The sequence below is a fragment of the Cervus elaphus genome, chromosome 3, assembly GCF_910594005.1.
Source record: "Cervus elaphus chromosome 3, mCerEla1.1, whole genome shotgun sequence".
Taxonomy (NCBI): Eukaryota; Metazoa; Chordata; class Mammalia; order Artiodactyla; family Cervidae; genus Cervus; species Cervus elaphus.
In genome coordinates this window covers 2,097,002-2,109,735 of record NC_057817.1, presented here as the reverse complement: position 1 = coordinate 2,109,735, position 12,734 = coordinate 2,097,002, and the positions used below count along the sequence as shown (strand labels likewise).

General features: G+C 40.5%; 1 protein-coding gene across 2 annotated transcripts in view; it reads left to right on the top strand.

Moving 5' to 3' along the window:
* Positions 1 to 7,561, top strand: part of LOC122679135 (cyclin-Y-like protein 1) — a 38,477-nt gene extending 30,916 nt beyond the window's left edge. For both annotated transcript variants that reach the window (XM_043879365.1, XM_043879375.1), the window contains 3 exons: positions 832 to 992; positions 4,205 to 4,367; positions 5,489 to 7,561. In XM_043879365.1, coding sequence (XP_043735300.1) covers positions 832 to 992; positions 4,205 to 4,367; positions 5,489 to 5,602 — 438 coding nt within the window. In that variant the 3' untranslated portion in view covers positions 5,603 to 7,561. The remainder of the gene's footprint in view (positions 1 to 831; positions 993 to 4,204; positions 4,368 to 5,488) is intronic.
* Positions 7,562 to 12,734: the final 5,173 nt, after the last annotated feature.

Below are 12,734 nucleotides of genomic sequence, written 5' to 3'. Positions count from 1 at the left end.
TTAACTTGGTCTGGTTCTTTATAGAATAGCCATTTGACACATATAAAAGAAGCCATGAAGTCATCTCACAAACTACCTGGCAGATTTAGAGGAGCCCCAGGGATTCAGACATCGGCAGCTCTTAACCACCTTAGAACCAAACAAATTGACTAAGTTGCAGAATATGTAAGACCAGTGAGTTATGAAATAATGGAGATGTGAAAAATCGGGGTGTGAACAAAGAGCTCTTTGTGCGTGAATCTTCCCTGAAGAGGCCCTGAGTGTAAAGCACAGCTGCTCCGTGCTGCCTGCCCTGTGGGGCGCAGCAAGGAGGCTCCTTGACCTGGGAGGCTCCTTGACCACCAGTTATTATCTTCAAGTTCACCCTCTGAAGAGAAGATAAAGAAATGCTCAGTCTTACCAGAGTTTTACATACTCAAGCTTTATGTAAAATTGCCACGTACCCACCACCAGTATGGTAGGTACATTGCACACGGTAGGCACTCAAGCATTTACTGAACGGTTGAATCAATGCTGGGCCATACGTGCTGCCTTTTACAAGTGGGAAGGTAATAACACAATGCCTGTCTTTAGAATGCTGAGATGTCCTTTCATTCCTGCGACCAAAATTGGGTTGGAAATTCACATGGGCAGAGTAGAAATACCAGACTGACAGAAATATTTGCCTTACAACTGTGACCTGGCCTTTGGCCTTGGCTGGCCAAGCAAAAGTCTCTGTAGAACCAAAGAATAAAAGATATGTTAAAAACAGATGAAACCTATCATTCCTAACAATTCTATGACAGCTTTTAAACTGAACTAAAATCAAAGGTCAGTCCTCTACTTTTGCAGGTTTACTTAGAAAGGCTTTTAACTTATGCTGAGATCGACCTTTGCCCCACTAACTGGAGAAGAATTGTTTTGGGAGCCATTCTTCTTGCCTCCAAGGTTTGGGACGATAAGGCTATTTCGGACTACTGCCAGATCCTAAAGGACATTACACTTGAGGACATGTGAGTTTGTAAGGTTACGGTGAACTGTCTAACCATTTTCCAATACCTTATTTGCTCCCATAAAGTTTACAGCTTAAGAAATGTTACATTTTAAGAAATGTTACATTGCGCAGAGAGCTGAATTAGGTATAAATATAAAATTAGACTTCTTTCTGTCTAGCTGTAGTATAACCATTTGTATTTCCCATCATTAATTAGTTAAATCTTGGTGTGTTACTGTTGTAATATTCTGCTTGATAAATTGAAATTACTTTTCTGGTGGTTTTTGCCATTTTACAAGCTCACTACCAGAACAACATGATGCAGTAAATAACTTCACGTCTTTCTTAAAGCTGTCTACCAGGTCCAGTCTGTTTTTAAGAGACACATGTCTGGCCTTGGAAGTTAAGTGGTCACTGCTGAGATCTTAGCACCTCCAGACTACTGAGGTTATAACTTCAACTTGAGTCACACATTGTATGTTTGTTTTTGCAGGTCTTTTCTTTTGTAATCTGAGGTTGTCTCTAAGGTTCTGTTGTTACGGAAACCATGATGTACAGATGACCAAATAGAAAGGTTTCAGATCTCTGTGTTCTGTCTCCTCCACTGTCAGGAGTGTTCCCCATGTTTAGAAGTAGGTCTGCTGAGTTAGGAAACTCCTTTGTCTCAGATAGCCCAGGAAGTGTCAGTGGGGCCTCACCCGGGGCACTCAGCAACCACAGTGGTACTTGGTGGGGCCTCGAGTTAACTTGGGGGGTTCCTCACAGATGGCATGCTCCCATGGGCGTGAAACATCAGGCTTGCTGTCTGGCTGCAGGGAAGGGCCTCGAGGGTGGGAGGCAGCAGGAACCAGAGAGGTATTTGCAGCAGACTCTAGAAGTGCTCACTTGACAGGAAAAATGTCCTTGTGGGTGGCATTTAGGAAAACGTAAAGGGGCACCTCTTTATTATACTGAACAGCAGAGGACGATCAAGGTCATGGCAGGCAGTGGCAAGAGTTTGTTCCCTTTGCCCCTGACTCTTAATTCAGATTTACCAAAGTGCATATTTACAACTGAAGCAAAGAAGCTTGTGACTAAGAGAAGGGACCAGTGATTGTTGGTAGCTGTCAAAGTGGCTTTTGGTGAAAATGTCCACTTTGATGATAGAAAGTGTCATGGTGATATTGCTGGTAGCCACCTTAGTGTGACGGCAGATAATTCGAGATAAGTAGAAGTACTTTTGGAATTTGTAGAAACTAAGGTGACGTTGAGCACCACTATCATCCATCTTTAAACTGGTTCCTTGAAGGAAGGAAAATGTGTAATCATAAACACCAGGTCTGCCATGATGGCAGCTGAAATTTTCTCAGAACCTGCAGCTAAGCTGACGGGGGCTCTGGGTCCAGTTACAGCATCAGAGAACATGCAGGGAAGTGTGTGGATGTTCATAGATGTGAGCCCAATAGCACTGATGGCAGTGTCTAGCTACAGGAAGAAGCTAATTGTAAACAGCCCTTTTCTGTGTACAACAGAATCACCAGGAGCTATGTTCGTAATAGGTTGCTTTTGTTTATGATCTTTGGAAACTGGAAAGCATTACAGCCAAGTGTTCAAGTCACATTTGTCTCATCCCCCTGCTGTTGGCTGCTATTTGTAATGGTCTCATTTTGAGTCTAAATTGAAAAATTGGCATCTATCAGCTTTTCCTTAAAAGTTTTCTAACATTCATGTATCTTGTTTGAATATATTGAGCAGCTGCTGTTCAGAAAATTTGCTGCGCCTATAAATGGCATGCTCTTCAGTCATCTAGTCATTTAAAAAAAAAAAAAACGCAGAAGCGTATTCTGTAGTCCTAATGCCTTTTTCTTCAGTAAGTAAAGCTCTGTTAATAGACATGTTAATCCTATGAAGTACTGTATTTCCACACAATTAAAATGTATTAGTGGAAGAGAATATAAAAGGGATAGTGAAGTGCATTTATTCCCATAATAAATTAAGTCCTCATTAGCTGATTATCAAAACATTATCTGTTTTACATTTCTATAGACTTATGGCCATATGAACAGGAAATTAATTTTGGAGGTAGGTTCAGTTAGGTTTAAAGTTCAGCAAATGAGAAACCTCATTTCTGCTCACACTCTGCTCTCCATGCAGGAGAACATCAAACATTTGATGACTTACCAATGGATAAAATATTAACACTTTAAAACCAGGAAACAAATATTTTGAAAAATAAGTCACTTTCATTTGTCTGGGTATTTATCATTTGTATATAATTAACTCTTTAAAGTGATTGCTGTGAAAGTGGTAAGACTTACTCTGATTTTATTTACTTAAACATTAGACAAGCTAATGACTGTGTATGGTCCCACAGGAAAGACCTGCTCCCAGGACCCTACTTTCCCACTTCATTGAATTCGCCCCCTGCGTGCCTATGCACCTTCTGTCCTAGTCAGGGCCGGCGGACGGAGCGCAGGGGGAACTGCTCCATCGGGGTCATTGCTCAGGTGCATTTAGTCTAGCCAAGACGTCTCCCCTTAATCCTACTGCCTCCCATAGCTTGAAAAGTGTATCCCATCCTGTCCCAGGAACACCTTCTGGTCCTACTGGGATTAAGAGGAACAGAAACTTGCATTCTGCCCTTTGCCACAGTCCCCTGCACTGGAGCGGGGGGAGGGGATTCCCTTTCGCATCGAGTGTAGCTTATTTATTTATTTATCTGAGATGAATCCTTGTTGCCTCAAGAGTCTTCTCCCCTCAGAGATAATAGCAGTGGCTCTCCATGGCCCCATTTGTTGCCGTGGTGATGTGCCTACTCCTTTTGTTGGCGTGTCTCTACTTCAATAAGCCCCTTCCTGTTATCTGTGGGAATGTCTGCAAGTTCTCCAGAGCTAGTAAACAGCACACATCATTCCTGTCATCTGATGACTGTAGCGGGGCCGTGTGAGCGAGCGTGGAGCATGAATGCGCAGCTGCACTGATGGAACTCTGAGGAATGAGCCCCCGAGTCAGCAGCATGGGTGCATAAGAGGGCCGTAACCTCCCCCCCTTGTCCCAAACTCCAAGTGCCAGGACGCAGGAAGAACCACCAAGAGCTGTCCCTTGTTTGAACATGAGTGTATTAATCCAGCTGGGGAGCCGTTATTTGTTTCCAAGCTGTATTTAGAGCTGTTGTGGCACAGAATGGGGTTTCTGAAGATAGCCCAGTTGACTAAAATTGTCCTATGTTGGTTTTGTCTTCTCCTCCCCCAGGAATGAGGCGGAACTGCACTTTGTGGAGCTCCTCCAGTTTCATCTTAAGGTTTCCACCAGTGTTTATGCCAGATACTACTTTGACCTTTTCTCCTTAGCAGATGACGACAACCTGAGTTTTCCAATTGCTCCTTTTAGCACAGAAAGAGCACAGAGCCTAGAGGTAAGACTGGGGATTCACTAACTGGGTTTTCTGTCAGCCACCAAAGCCAGCGTCTGTGGCTGACTTACACTCTGCAGTGACTGACAGTTTGCAGAGCTTATTAACCCATTGGCATCTTATTCCCTGTGTCTTTTATGGGTTAGACAGAGATATCACATTATTTTTTAAAAAAAATTACAGATATCTCTTATGTAACCATAATTCAGAATATTTTAAATCAGATTTAATTGTTCTTAATGGTTTTCCATTTGAACCTCCACACTTACATATAACCATACAGGAATAATTCTTATAATTGTGTCCCTAATCATATGTACATTGATAATTACTTACCATTCTTAACTGCCTGAGCTTGTAGTGTGTGTTTGTGTATCACAGTTCAGCCCCATGAGTTTATTAGACCAGAAGCATCAGGGGCTAACCTGTGAGACCTATACTTGGAAATTAGAATGTGGGTTCAGAAACTGGATGTAGAAAGTAGGTGGGTTTTTAATGGAAGTGGTAACATACATGGGATGAAGGAATTTGTAGTAGTGATTTGAAGAGTAATTTGAAGTAGTTTGTGATTTCTGGTGGGTATACAGCAAAATTTACAACTGAAATGAATACATATAAAGTTGACACTTTTTCTGGTACCTTGGTACTTTAGAAATAAGACATTTTTCTACAATAATTTACATGCATGTGAAATAGCACCTTGTAGTGCTTCATCACTAGACCTTTCTTGCCTTCAACACACACCTACCCTCATTAAAATGTTTGTAGTGTAGTAAATAATGAAGACTGAATAGAAGTTGAATAGCTGGGTAAACACTGATTTTGCTCAGGTGTGTTCATTATGCTTAAGGACCTAGTATGTAGGTAACATCATATTGCTGTTAGATGGGGCCTATTTTGGGAACCCAGTTTTTAAATATGTTCCTCCCTGCCCCAGCAATCTCATCATAGCCCTTGAAGAATATTATCTTAGGGAATCAGCAGTGTAAATATGAGCTATCCAAAGTAGCAGCAACTGTCAACCTAAATGAATGCAGATGTGTGGCTTATCAATGCTGCTTTCTTTAAGGTTGGAACTTTTTTCCCCCAATTATACTTATGTTCTATCTGATTGACTTTCTTAGGCCATCTCCAGACTGTGTGAAGACAAATACAAAGTGGGCAGAGTTGCTGTGAGAAGGTCTTTCAGCGCTGATCATTTCATTGGTATTCAGCGCTCCAATGCCATCCTCTCATGAACAGAGAGAGGTGAGGGGTTGTAACATCATGAACCCCTCATAACAAGGACTGGAGAAATACCACCTCTCCTGCTCAGAAACCAGCAAAGTTAGTATTTCACCCAGAAGAAAGACACTGAATTCAAGAGACTTGCAGACAGCAAAGGTTATGGTCATAGGAAAAAACTGGACCTTGTCAAGACAACACACTCTTCTGTCCTTTTTAATGTAAACAGAGTTACAAAAACCACTCCAAAGCTAAAAGCTCCCAACCCACCCACAGATATCTGCTTACTGTGTAGGCCGATAACTGTGAACTATGTGAGGTTTTTTTAATAGTTTAAATTTTTAGACTTTAAAGACACTAACTGTATAACTTTTACTTTTTCCTATTTTTCTCACCCATATTGCTGCATATTCCTTTAGAATCAGTGCAGTATTGCCGTTCAAACACGGGACTCCTGACAACTCATATAGCCACTTAGGAACAGACTGCTGTAGCACTGTTAGGTTTTGAAGGATTCTTCCTCCCTATTTCATTGAAGCTGCTAGTCATTTTTGGCAATCAGTTTAAACCAAAAAGCTGCTGAATAACACTTGTCATTCAGTTTTTTTGCAAGCACTACTTATTAGCATATTAGCATGTTTGGGATCATAAGCAGAGAAAGTATGTTGTTACCTGCTTCTATTGGGTCCCTGCTGCGTTTCTTGTTAACTCTAATGGTGCTTCTCATTTTCTGATGATTTTCCTCTTTGTTAAATACTTGTATTAAAGGATATTTTCATAATTGCAGCCAACCTGTTAGTCCAGGAATAAGCAGATAGTGAAATAGAAGGTGTCCCAAAAGTCTTGGTGCAATTTTAAGCTTTAATACAGTGTGCTTGGACACTCCAGGACACTGCCGTGGAAGTATAAATGCTACAGACGCAAAATGTGACTTGAAAGTTTACTTGAATTTCTTCTAAACTCATTTGGTTTTGTAAATCTTAGATGTTAAGCTTTTAATTTGAATTTTTTGTTTCAGTCCCTCTTGAAGATGGCAAACAATAGGCTAAAACAAAAGATTAAAATTAAGAGCTTAATGTTTAAAATTTACAAAACTAAATGAGTTTAGAAGAAATTCAAGTAAACTCTCAGGTGATGTTTTGTAAGTTTGTAGCATTTATATTTCTACAAGTATCAAAGCTTCAAATTGCACAAAGACTTCAGGAGGATATCTTGTATCTTTATAGACCTGGCCTCCTCTTTTTAAAATAGTCCTTTGCCTGGCTGGGCTGTTGATCTGCTTGAGCCCGGAAGTTTCTTTTTTATAGGTTTGGTAAAGGAATTACGAACAATAGCATTAGTTATCGATAATAAACTGAAAGGAACTGGACCCTAGTAGTAGTGACAGGGAAGTAAGCGACATGAAACAGCTTTTCTGTTCTGCGTGTTAACCTGGCTGTAGGTGTGTCAGTTCAAGTTGTTACTTGAGGAAAGATAAATCTTAGGAACCCTTACCTCAGGCTTTTTAAAACACAGGGTACCACTTAGCCACCAGGAAGCCCATTAAAAGACAGGGAGGTCCAGTAATCAGTCTTTTAGGAAATTGGTAATGATGTCACCTAAATGTGAAACATTAAAAAAAAAAAAGTGTTCTCAACTATGTAAAATCTTTCTCCTACCTTCTCAAACATAATCCTAGGAATTTTGCCTGTAAACAAAGCATTTCTGGGCTATAAATACTTTCTCTCTTTATAGCAAGGCTTCACATTATATTGAGTGCCACAGGTTCCATCATTTTTAAAGGACAGAGACATAAACGATAAATAATGGATATAAAATATTACAGTCTACCACCTCAAAAAATGTTGTTTATGGAGCTTGGAGATTCAAGTATCGATTGCAGTTTTATTTTGAAAAGGATGCTACAACTTGTGTGGTTTTTCTTCCTCATGTTTATATTAAAAGAAAAGAATAAAAGTATTTTAATTAAAATACGTGGCTGTTGTGCACCTTCTCACTGCTCACGTAACATCACGGCTCTGCTTAGCGCAAATGTTCTCAATCCGCTCTGATAGGCAGGCCTGAAAGCATTTTCCGACTACCCATTCAAAAGTTTCTTTGACCGTTGCCTTTAGTTAAGAGGCATTTATTTCTTCGGCTTATGTTCTTTTCAACCAGAAGATGATTTAGTACACTTAAAATCACTGGCTGTGGTGCTCAGTGGCATAGTGCATTAGATGGCACTTTGGAATTGTGTGTTATTGTACCAACAGGGGAAAAAAGCACATTGGAAGATAAAAGGTAAAACACAGAAAGGAGTTACAGAAATACTGTTGAATCAGAACATGAGTTACTTGAGGATTTCAAGCCACTGAACAGGAAAGAAAATGGAATAAGAGGAAGTAGAACTGCGGTTGTTGTAAAGAGGGTGATGTTAAACAAGCCATGTGATGTACCAGATCACCATCAGGTTTCTCTAAGACCCTAGTCACTGCACTCGCGCAATATTCCATCACTCCTGATAGTATTGTTGTGTCTTCATCCACCTTCATTCACTACCTAAGGTCAGATCTTTTAACTTTGTTCTTGGTAAGTTGTTGATTAGGAGAAATAATCTGAATTAGTGCAGAAGGAGAGAAAAACTATGACAAATCACTAAGATAGTTTGTACCATGTAATAATATGCCAGTTACTAAGCAGAAATGCTGTCACATCTTGAGTGGTCAAAGGTTAAAAAAAAGTGGGGGTAGGAACACTGCTTGGACACGACTGTAGTTTGAAGACAAGTTAGAATCACTAAACATTGCTCTTTCAGTGTTAATTCTAGAGACAATTACAGCCATTTTGATAAATGGAAAACTTAAAGATTCTCATAAGTACTATAGGGCATGAAAACTAGCTCCTAGTAGGGGCAATAGGGTAGTGTTGAGATTTTATACCTAGGAAGAGTTTATTCCCTAAAGTACTAAGACTATAAAAGAATACCTCAACTCAAATTTATTTTCATTTTTAGTTTTTGGAACATACTGACGGTGCAATTTTAACTGGAATACTGTGAACTGAACTTTATAAGGACAAGACAAAGGTTTCAAATCTATGTATGAACCAAATGAAATTGTCATTTTTCTACATTAAATTCACGTGGTTCACCCTAAGACAACTTAGGGCCCAGTGTTTCTGAGAAGTTTTTTCCATTCTGTATCAGATTCTATCATGACCCTATTCTATCACATCTAAAGTACCCTGTATGCCCATTATTGAAATTCAACCTTACTAAGTCCTGGTTTTATAACAACTCATGTTTCATTTGTTAGTTTTCCCATTTTATAAGATATACCATTACTTGATTTTTTAAAAGTGCTGATGAAGTCAGTATTTACTGGAAAATCATTCACTCTATATTTCAGGTTATGCAGTGTTTTGGGAAGTGTTTCCATACAGCATGTAGGTTACCTGAACTCTTTGATCACACAAGCCTTCTACCACGTGTAGAGTGACTAGGACTGTTCCTCGCCCAGAAGCCGTGGTCTGTGAGTTCAGAGCTACTAGGTAAAGCACCTGATGGCTGGCAGAGCCTCTCTCAGGCAAGCGCTAGTTTCTGTGCAGAATCTGTCGATTATCCCTAGCATCTACCAAGGATTAGATCACCTAAGATCTCAACTGTTGGCCACTTATCACCCTGGCCGGCCTGACACTGCCAGCAAAAATAAAATCCAGGAGCCCTTCAGCAAAGTCTGGTCCCTTGTACACAGGTGCAGTCTGGTTTCGGAGGCAATTTAGTCTATTTTAAATGGGTTTGGCAGATGAGAGAACAATTTAATGTGAAACAAATTTTAAGAATACCAGTTTGTGGTTTAGGGAACTCTAGGATGCAGAAAGAACTAGGAAAGTGAAACAGAAATTAAGAGGAATCCAGAGTCAAATGAAAAGTGGTTAACATTCTTTAAAAAAGGCCCAGGTATGCAAAACAGAAAAAGAGACACAGAAATACAGAACAGACTTTTGAACTCTGTGGGAGAATGTGAGGGTGGGATGTTTCAAAAGAACAGCATGTATACTATCTATGGTGAAACAGATCACCGGCCCAGGTGGGATGCATGAGACAAGTGCTCGGGCCTGGTGCACTGGGAAGACCCAGAGGAGTCGGGTGGAGAGGGAGGTGGGAGGGGGGATCGGGATGGGGAATAAGTGTAAATCTATGGCTGATTCATATCAATGTATGACAAAACCCACTGAAATGTTGTGAAGTAATTAGCCTCCAACTAATAAAAAAATTAAAAAAAAAAAAAAAGAAATTACCAAACAAACAACACGTCATTTCTGTTTTTTCAAAAATACAGGAATAACATTGGTGCAAGATAAACTGCTAAGTTAGAAGCATAAAATGGATACAGGAAAGTAATCTTCATAAAAAAAAAAAAAAAAAAAAAAAAGGCCCAGGTAAATGTGAAGGGAGCTAGTAATTTGAATATTAGAAAAATTCAGCGACAGCCTCAGAACCTAAGGTACTCAAGAATGTGTCCATATCTACTCAGATTGTTCTGACTTTTTCTTAAAACATCTATTCCTTCATCCTAGCATTCTCATTTCCAACCTTTACTTCTGGCTCCCCAGACGGTGGCCCTGTATTACCTCCCTGTGGGAACTGACCCTTCCAAGGGCAAAGGTTGAGTGTTCGGTCACCTCCCACTGGCCTCTCTCAGGATCATCTCAGCTTCACCCTCTGATTTTCTGCTAGTGCCAAATGTGGCAGTGCTTGATGCTGGTTACTACTGTGATCCACTTCCAAAGCCTTAGCAGGTTCCAGGAAGTACAGGATTTATATGGCTCACAGGCTAACTGGTCCCTGTGATCCCCTTTAATCAACTGCTTGGGCCCTCCTCAAGGTGCTTGTTCCCCATCTGCTGCACTCAGTCCCCTGACCTGCCCACAATTCTAGACGTATCACCTCAGGCTAAGCAGCAACCCCACGTGCAGACTCCACAACTTGTTTCACCTGGCGTTAGGAACAGATGCCTCACTCTTAAGGTAACCCCTCTCATCCAACGGAGGCAATTCCATCCCAAGGCTTAAAATCAAACTGCTATATCCACCCCCATCCCCTCCAGAACCTCACCAGTTTATTCCCTTCTGCTTCAAAATTGCATTCATCTTCCCAACATGAGGATAGGGCAGTTTGACCTTGCTTGGTCCTTTACATGTCCCAGTATTTCACAAGATGTGGTCTCTAGACCATCTTGCCTCTCATGGGCTGAAAACTTGTAAGAAATGAGGGGAATCCTGGAACAGATAAAGAAACATTAGTAGAAAGTCTGGTGAGATCCAAATGAAGTCTGGAGTTAATAGTAATATGATAATCTTGACTTCAGTTTAACAAAAGTGCTATGATAATATGTTAATATTAGGGCAAGATGTATATATTTTTGCAACTTCTGTGTAAACCTAAAATAATTCTAAAAGTTTAAACAAGCAAACAAAACAAAAAGAACCACTTCCTGGGCCCTAGACTAAACGAATCTCAGTTCCTGGAGCGAAGCCAGGAAATCTACATTTCTAATAGGAACCCCCAATGATTCTTACACAGACACAAACTTGAAAACTAGTCTTTCAATTCTCTCCCATCCCATGCCTGAATGGCTGCTTCCTCCTCATTTTATTGATACTTACCTTAACCTGGTTTAATCCTTCAGGTCCTCTCAACTCTAAAATATAAATACTATCATTATCGCCCTTTCACAGATGAGAAAGTGCTAAGATGAGAGTACTAAAAGGTTAAGCCATCTGTCTAGGATCAAGCAGCCCATGATTGATGGAGCTGGAATCTGAGTCCCTCGTCAGTCTAGCTCCCAAATCTATGCATAGAACGCTTATACTGCCTCTCCTTCTGCTGGATGTGACCAATTAAAGAGCTGTGCAACTAAGCCACTAAAAATGCATTATGACCTACTTCTCTAGCCACCCAAGTCTAACAGGCCCCTTTTCTACTGGTGGGGAATAAGCAATGTCTTAGAAAGCATCAGGAAGATGTGTCAACTATGGAGACCTGTATGGGGAAGGCACAGTGGCTCTTCTACCAGGATCCAGCTCAGCTGCTGTATTTTCTATTCTCTCAAATGCCCTAATGTGTACCAGTCTAACAATGCTCATCTTACTTTGACACTACATTCTCTCAGGTTTGCTAAGCATCTGTCCATATTGTCAGGGAAGTGGCAACTTTAAATCAACTTACAATAGGTCCTCTGTACCCACAGATTCTGATCAGTGGATTCAATCACCATGGGTTGGAAATACTTGGGGAAAAAATTTAAGAAAGTTCCGAAAAACAAAACTTTAATTTGCTGCATACTACCAACCATTTGCATTATACTTAAAACAACTCCTTACTGAGGATTTGTATTAGACATTAGAAGTAATCTAGACATGATTTAAAGTATATGGGAGGATGCAGGGGGAAGACGGAAGGACTGTGTGTAGGTTATATGGAAATATTGCACCATTTTACATAAAGGACTTGAGCATCTGTGGATTTTGGTATTTGCAGGAGGGAAAGTTCCTGGAACCAGTACTCCACAAATATAGAGGGAGAATATATATCTCCTTATCTGGGCTCCTTGACTGGTGTTTAGACCTTAATGAAAGTGAAGGTGTTAGTTGCTCAGTCATGTCCAACTCTTTGTGACCCCATGGACTATAGCCCACCAGGCTCCTCTGTCCATGGAATTCTCCAGGCAAGAATACTGGAGTAGGTTGCCATTTCCTTCTCCAGGGGATCTTCCAGACCCAGGGATAGAACCCAGGTCTCCAGCATTGCAGGCACATAATTTACCGTCTCAGCCACCTGGGAGGCCTTCATACCAAGTTGTAAATTGAATGATCAAGTTTGGGGAGTTCATGACTGCCAAGCAGACACACAGAACAGCACCGCTTCCATCCAAATTGCTTCAGCAGTCTAGACAGAGCTGACAAAACAACACAATGTCAGGCAGTGCCTCTGCTCTTGTGTATTTCCCTTCTTCCAGTGAATCATAAAACAATCACAGGATTGGCAGGAGAAACCTAAGAAGTATATTCAAGTAAAACATGTTTTCATTAGTTCTGCTTCTGTGATTGGAGTTTGCTTAATTTCATTATCAACAAAAAGGTTGCCACTGATATCTGAAAAATCTG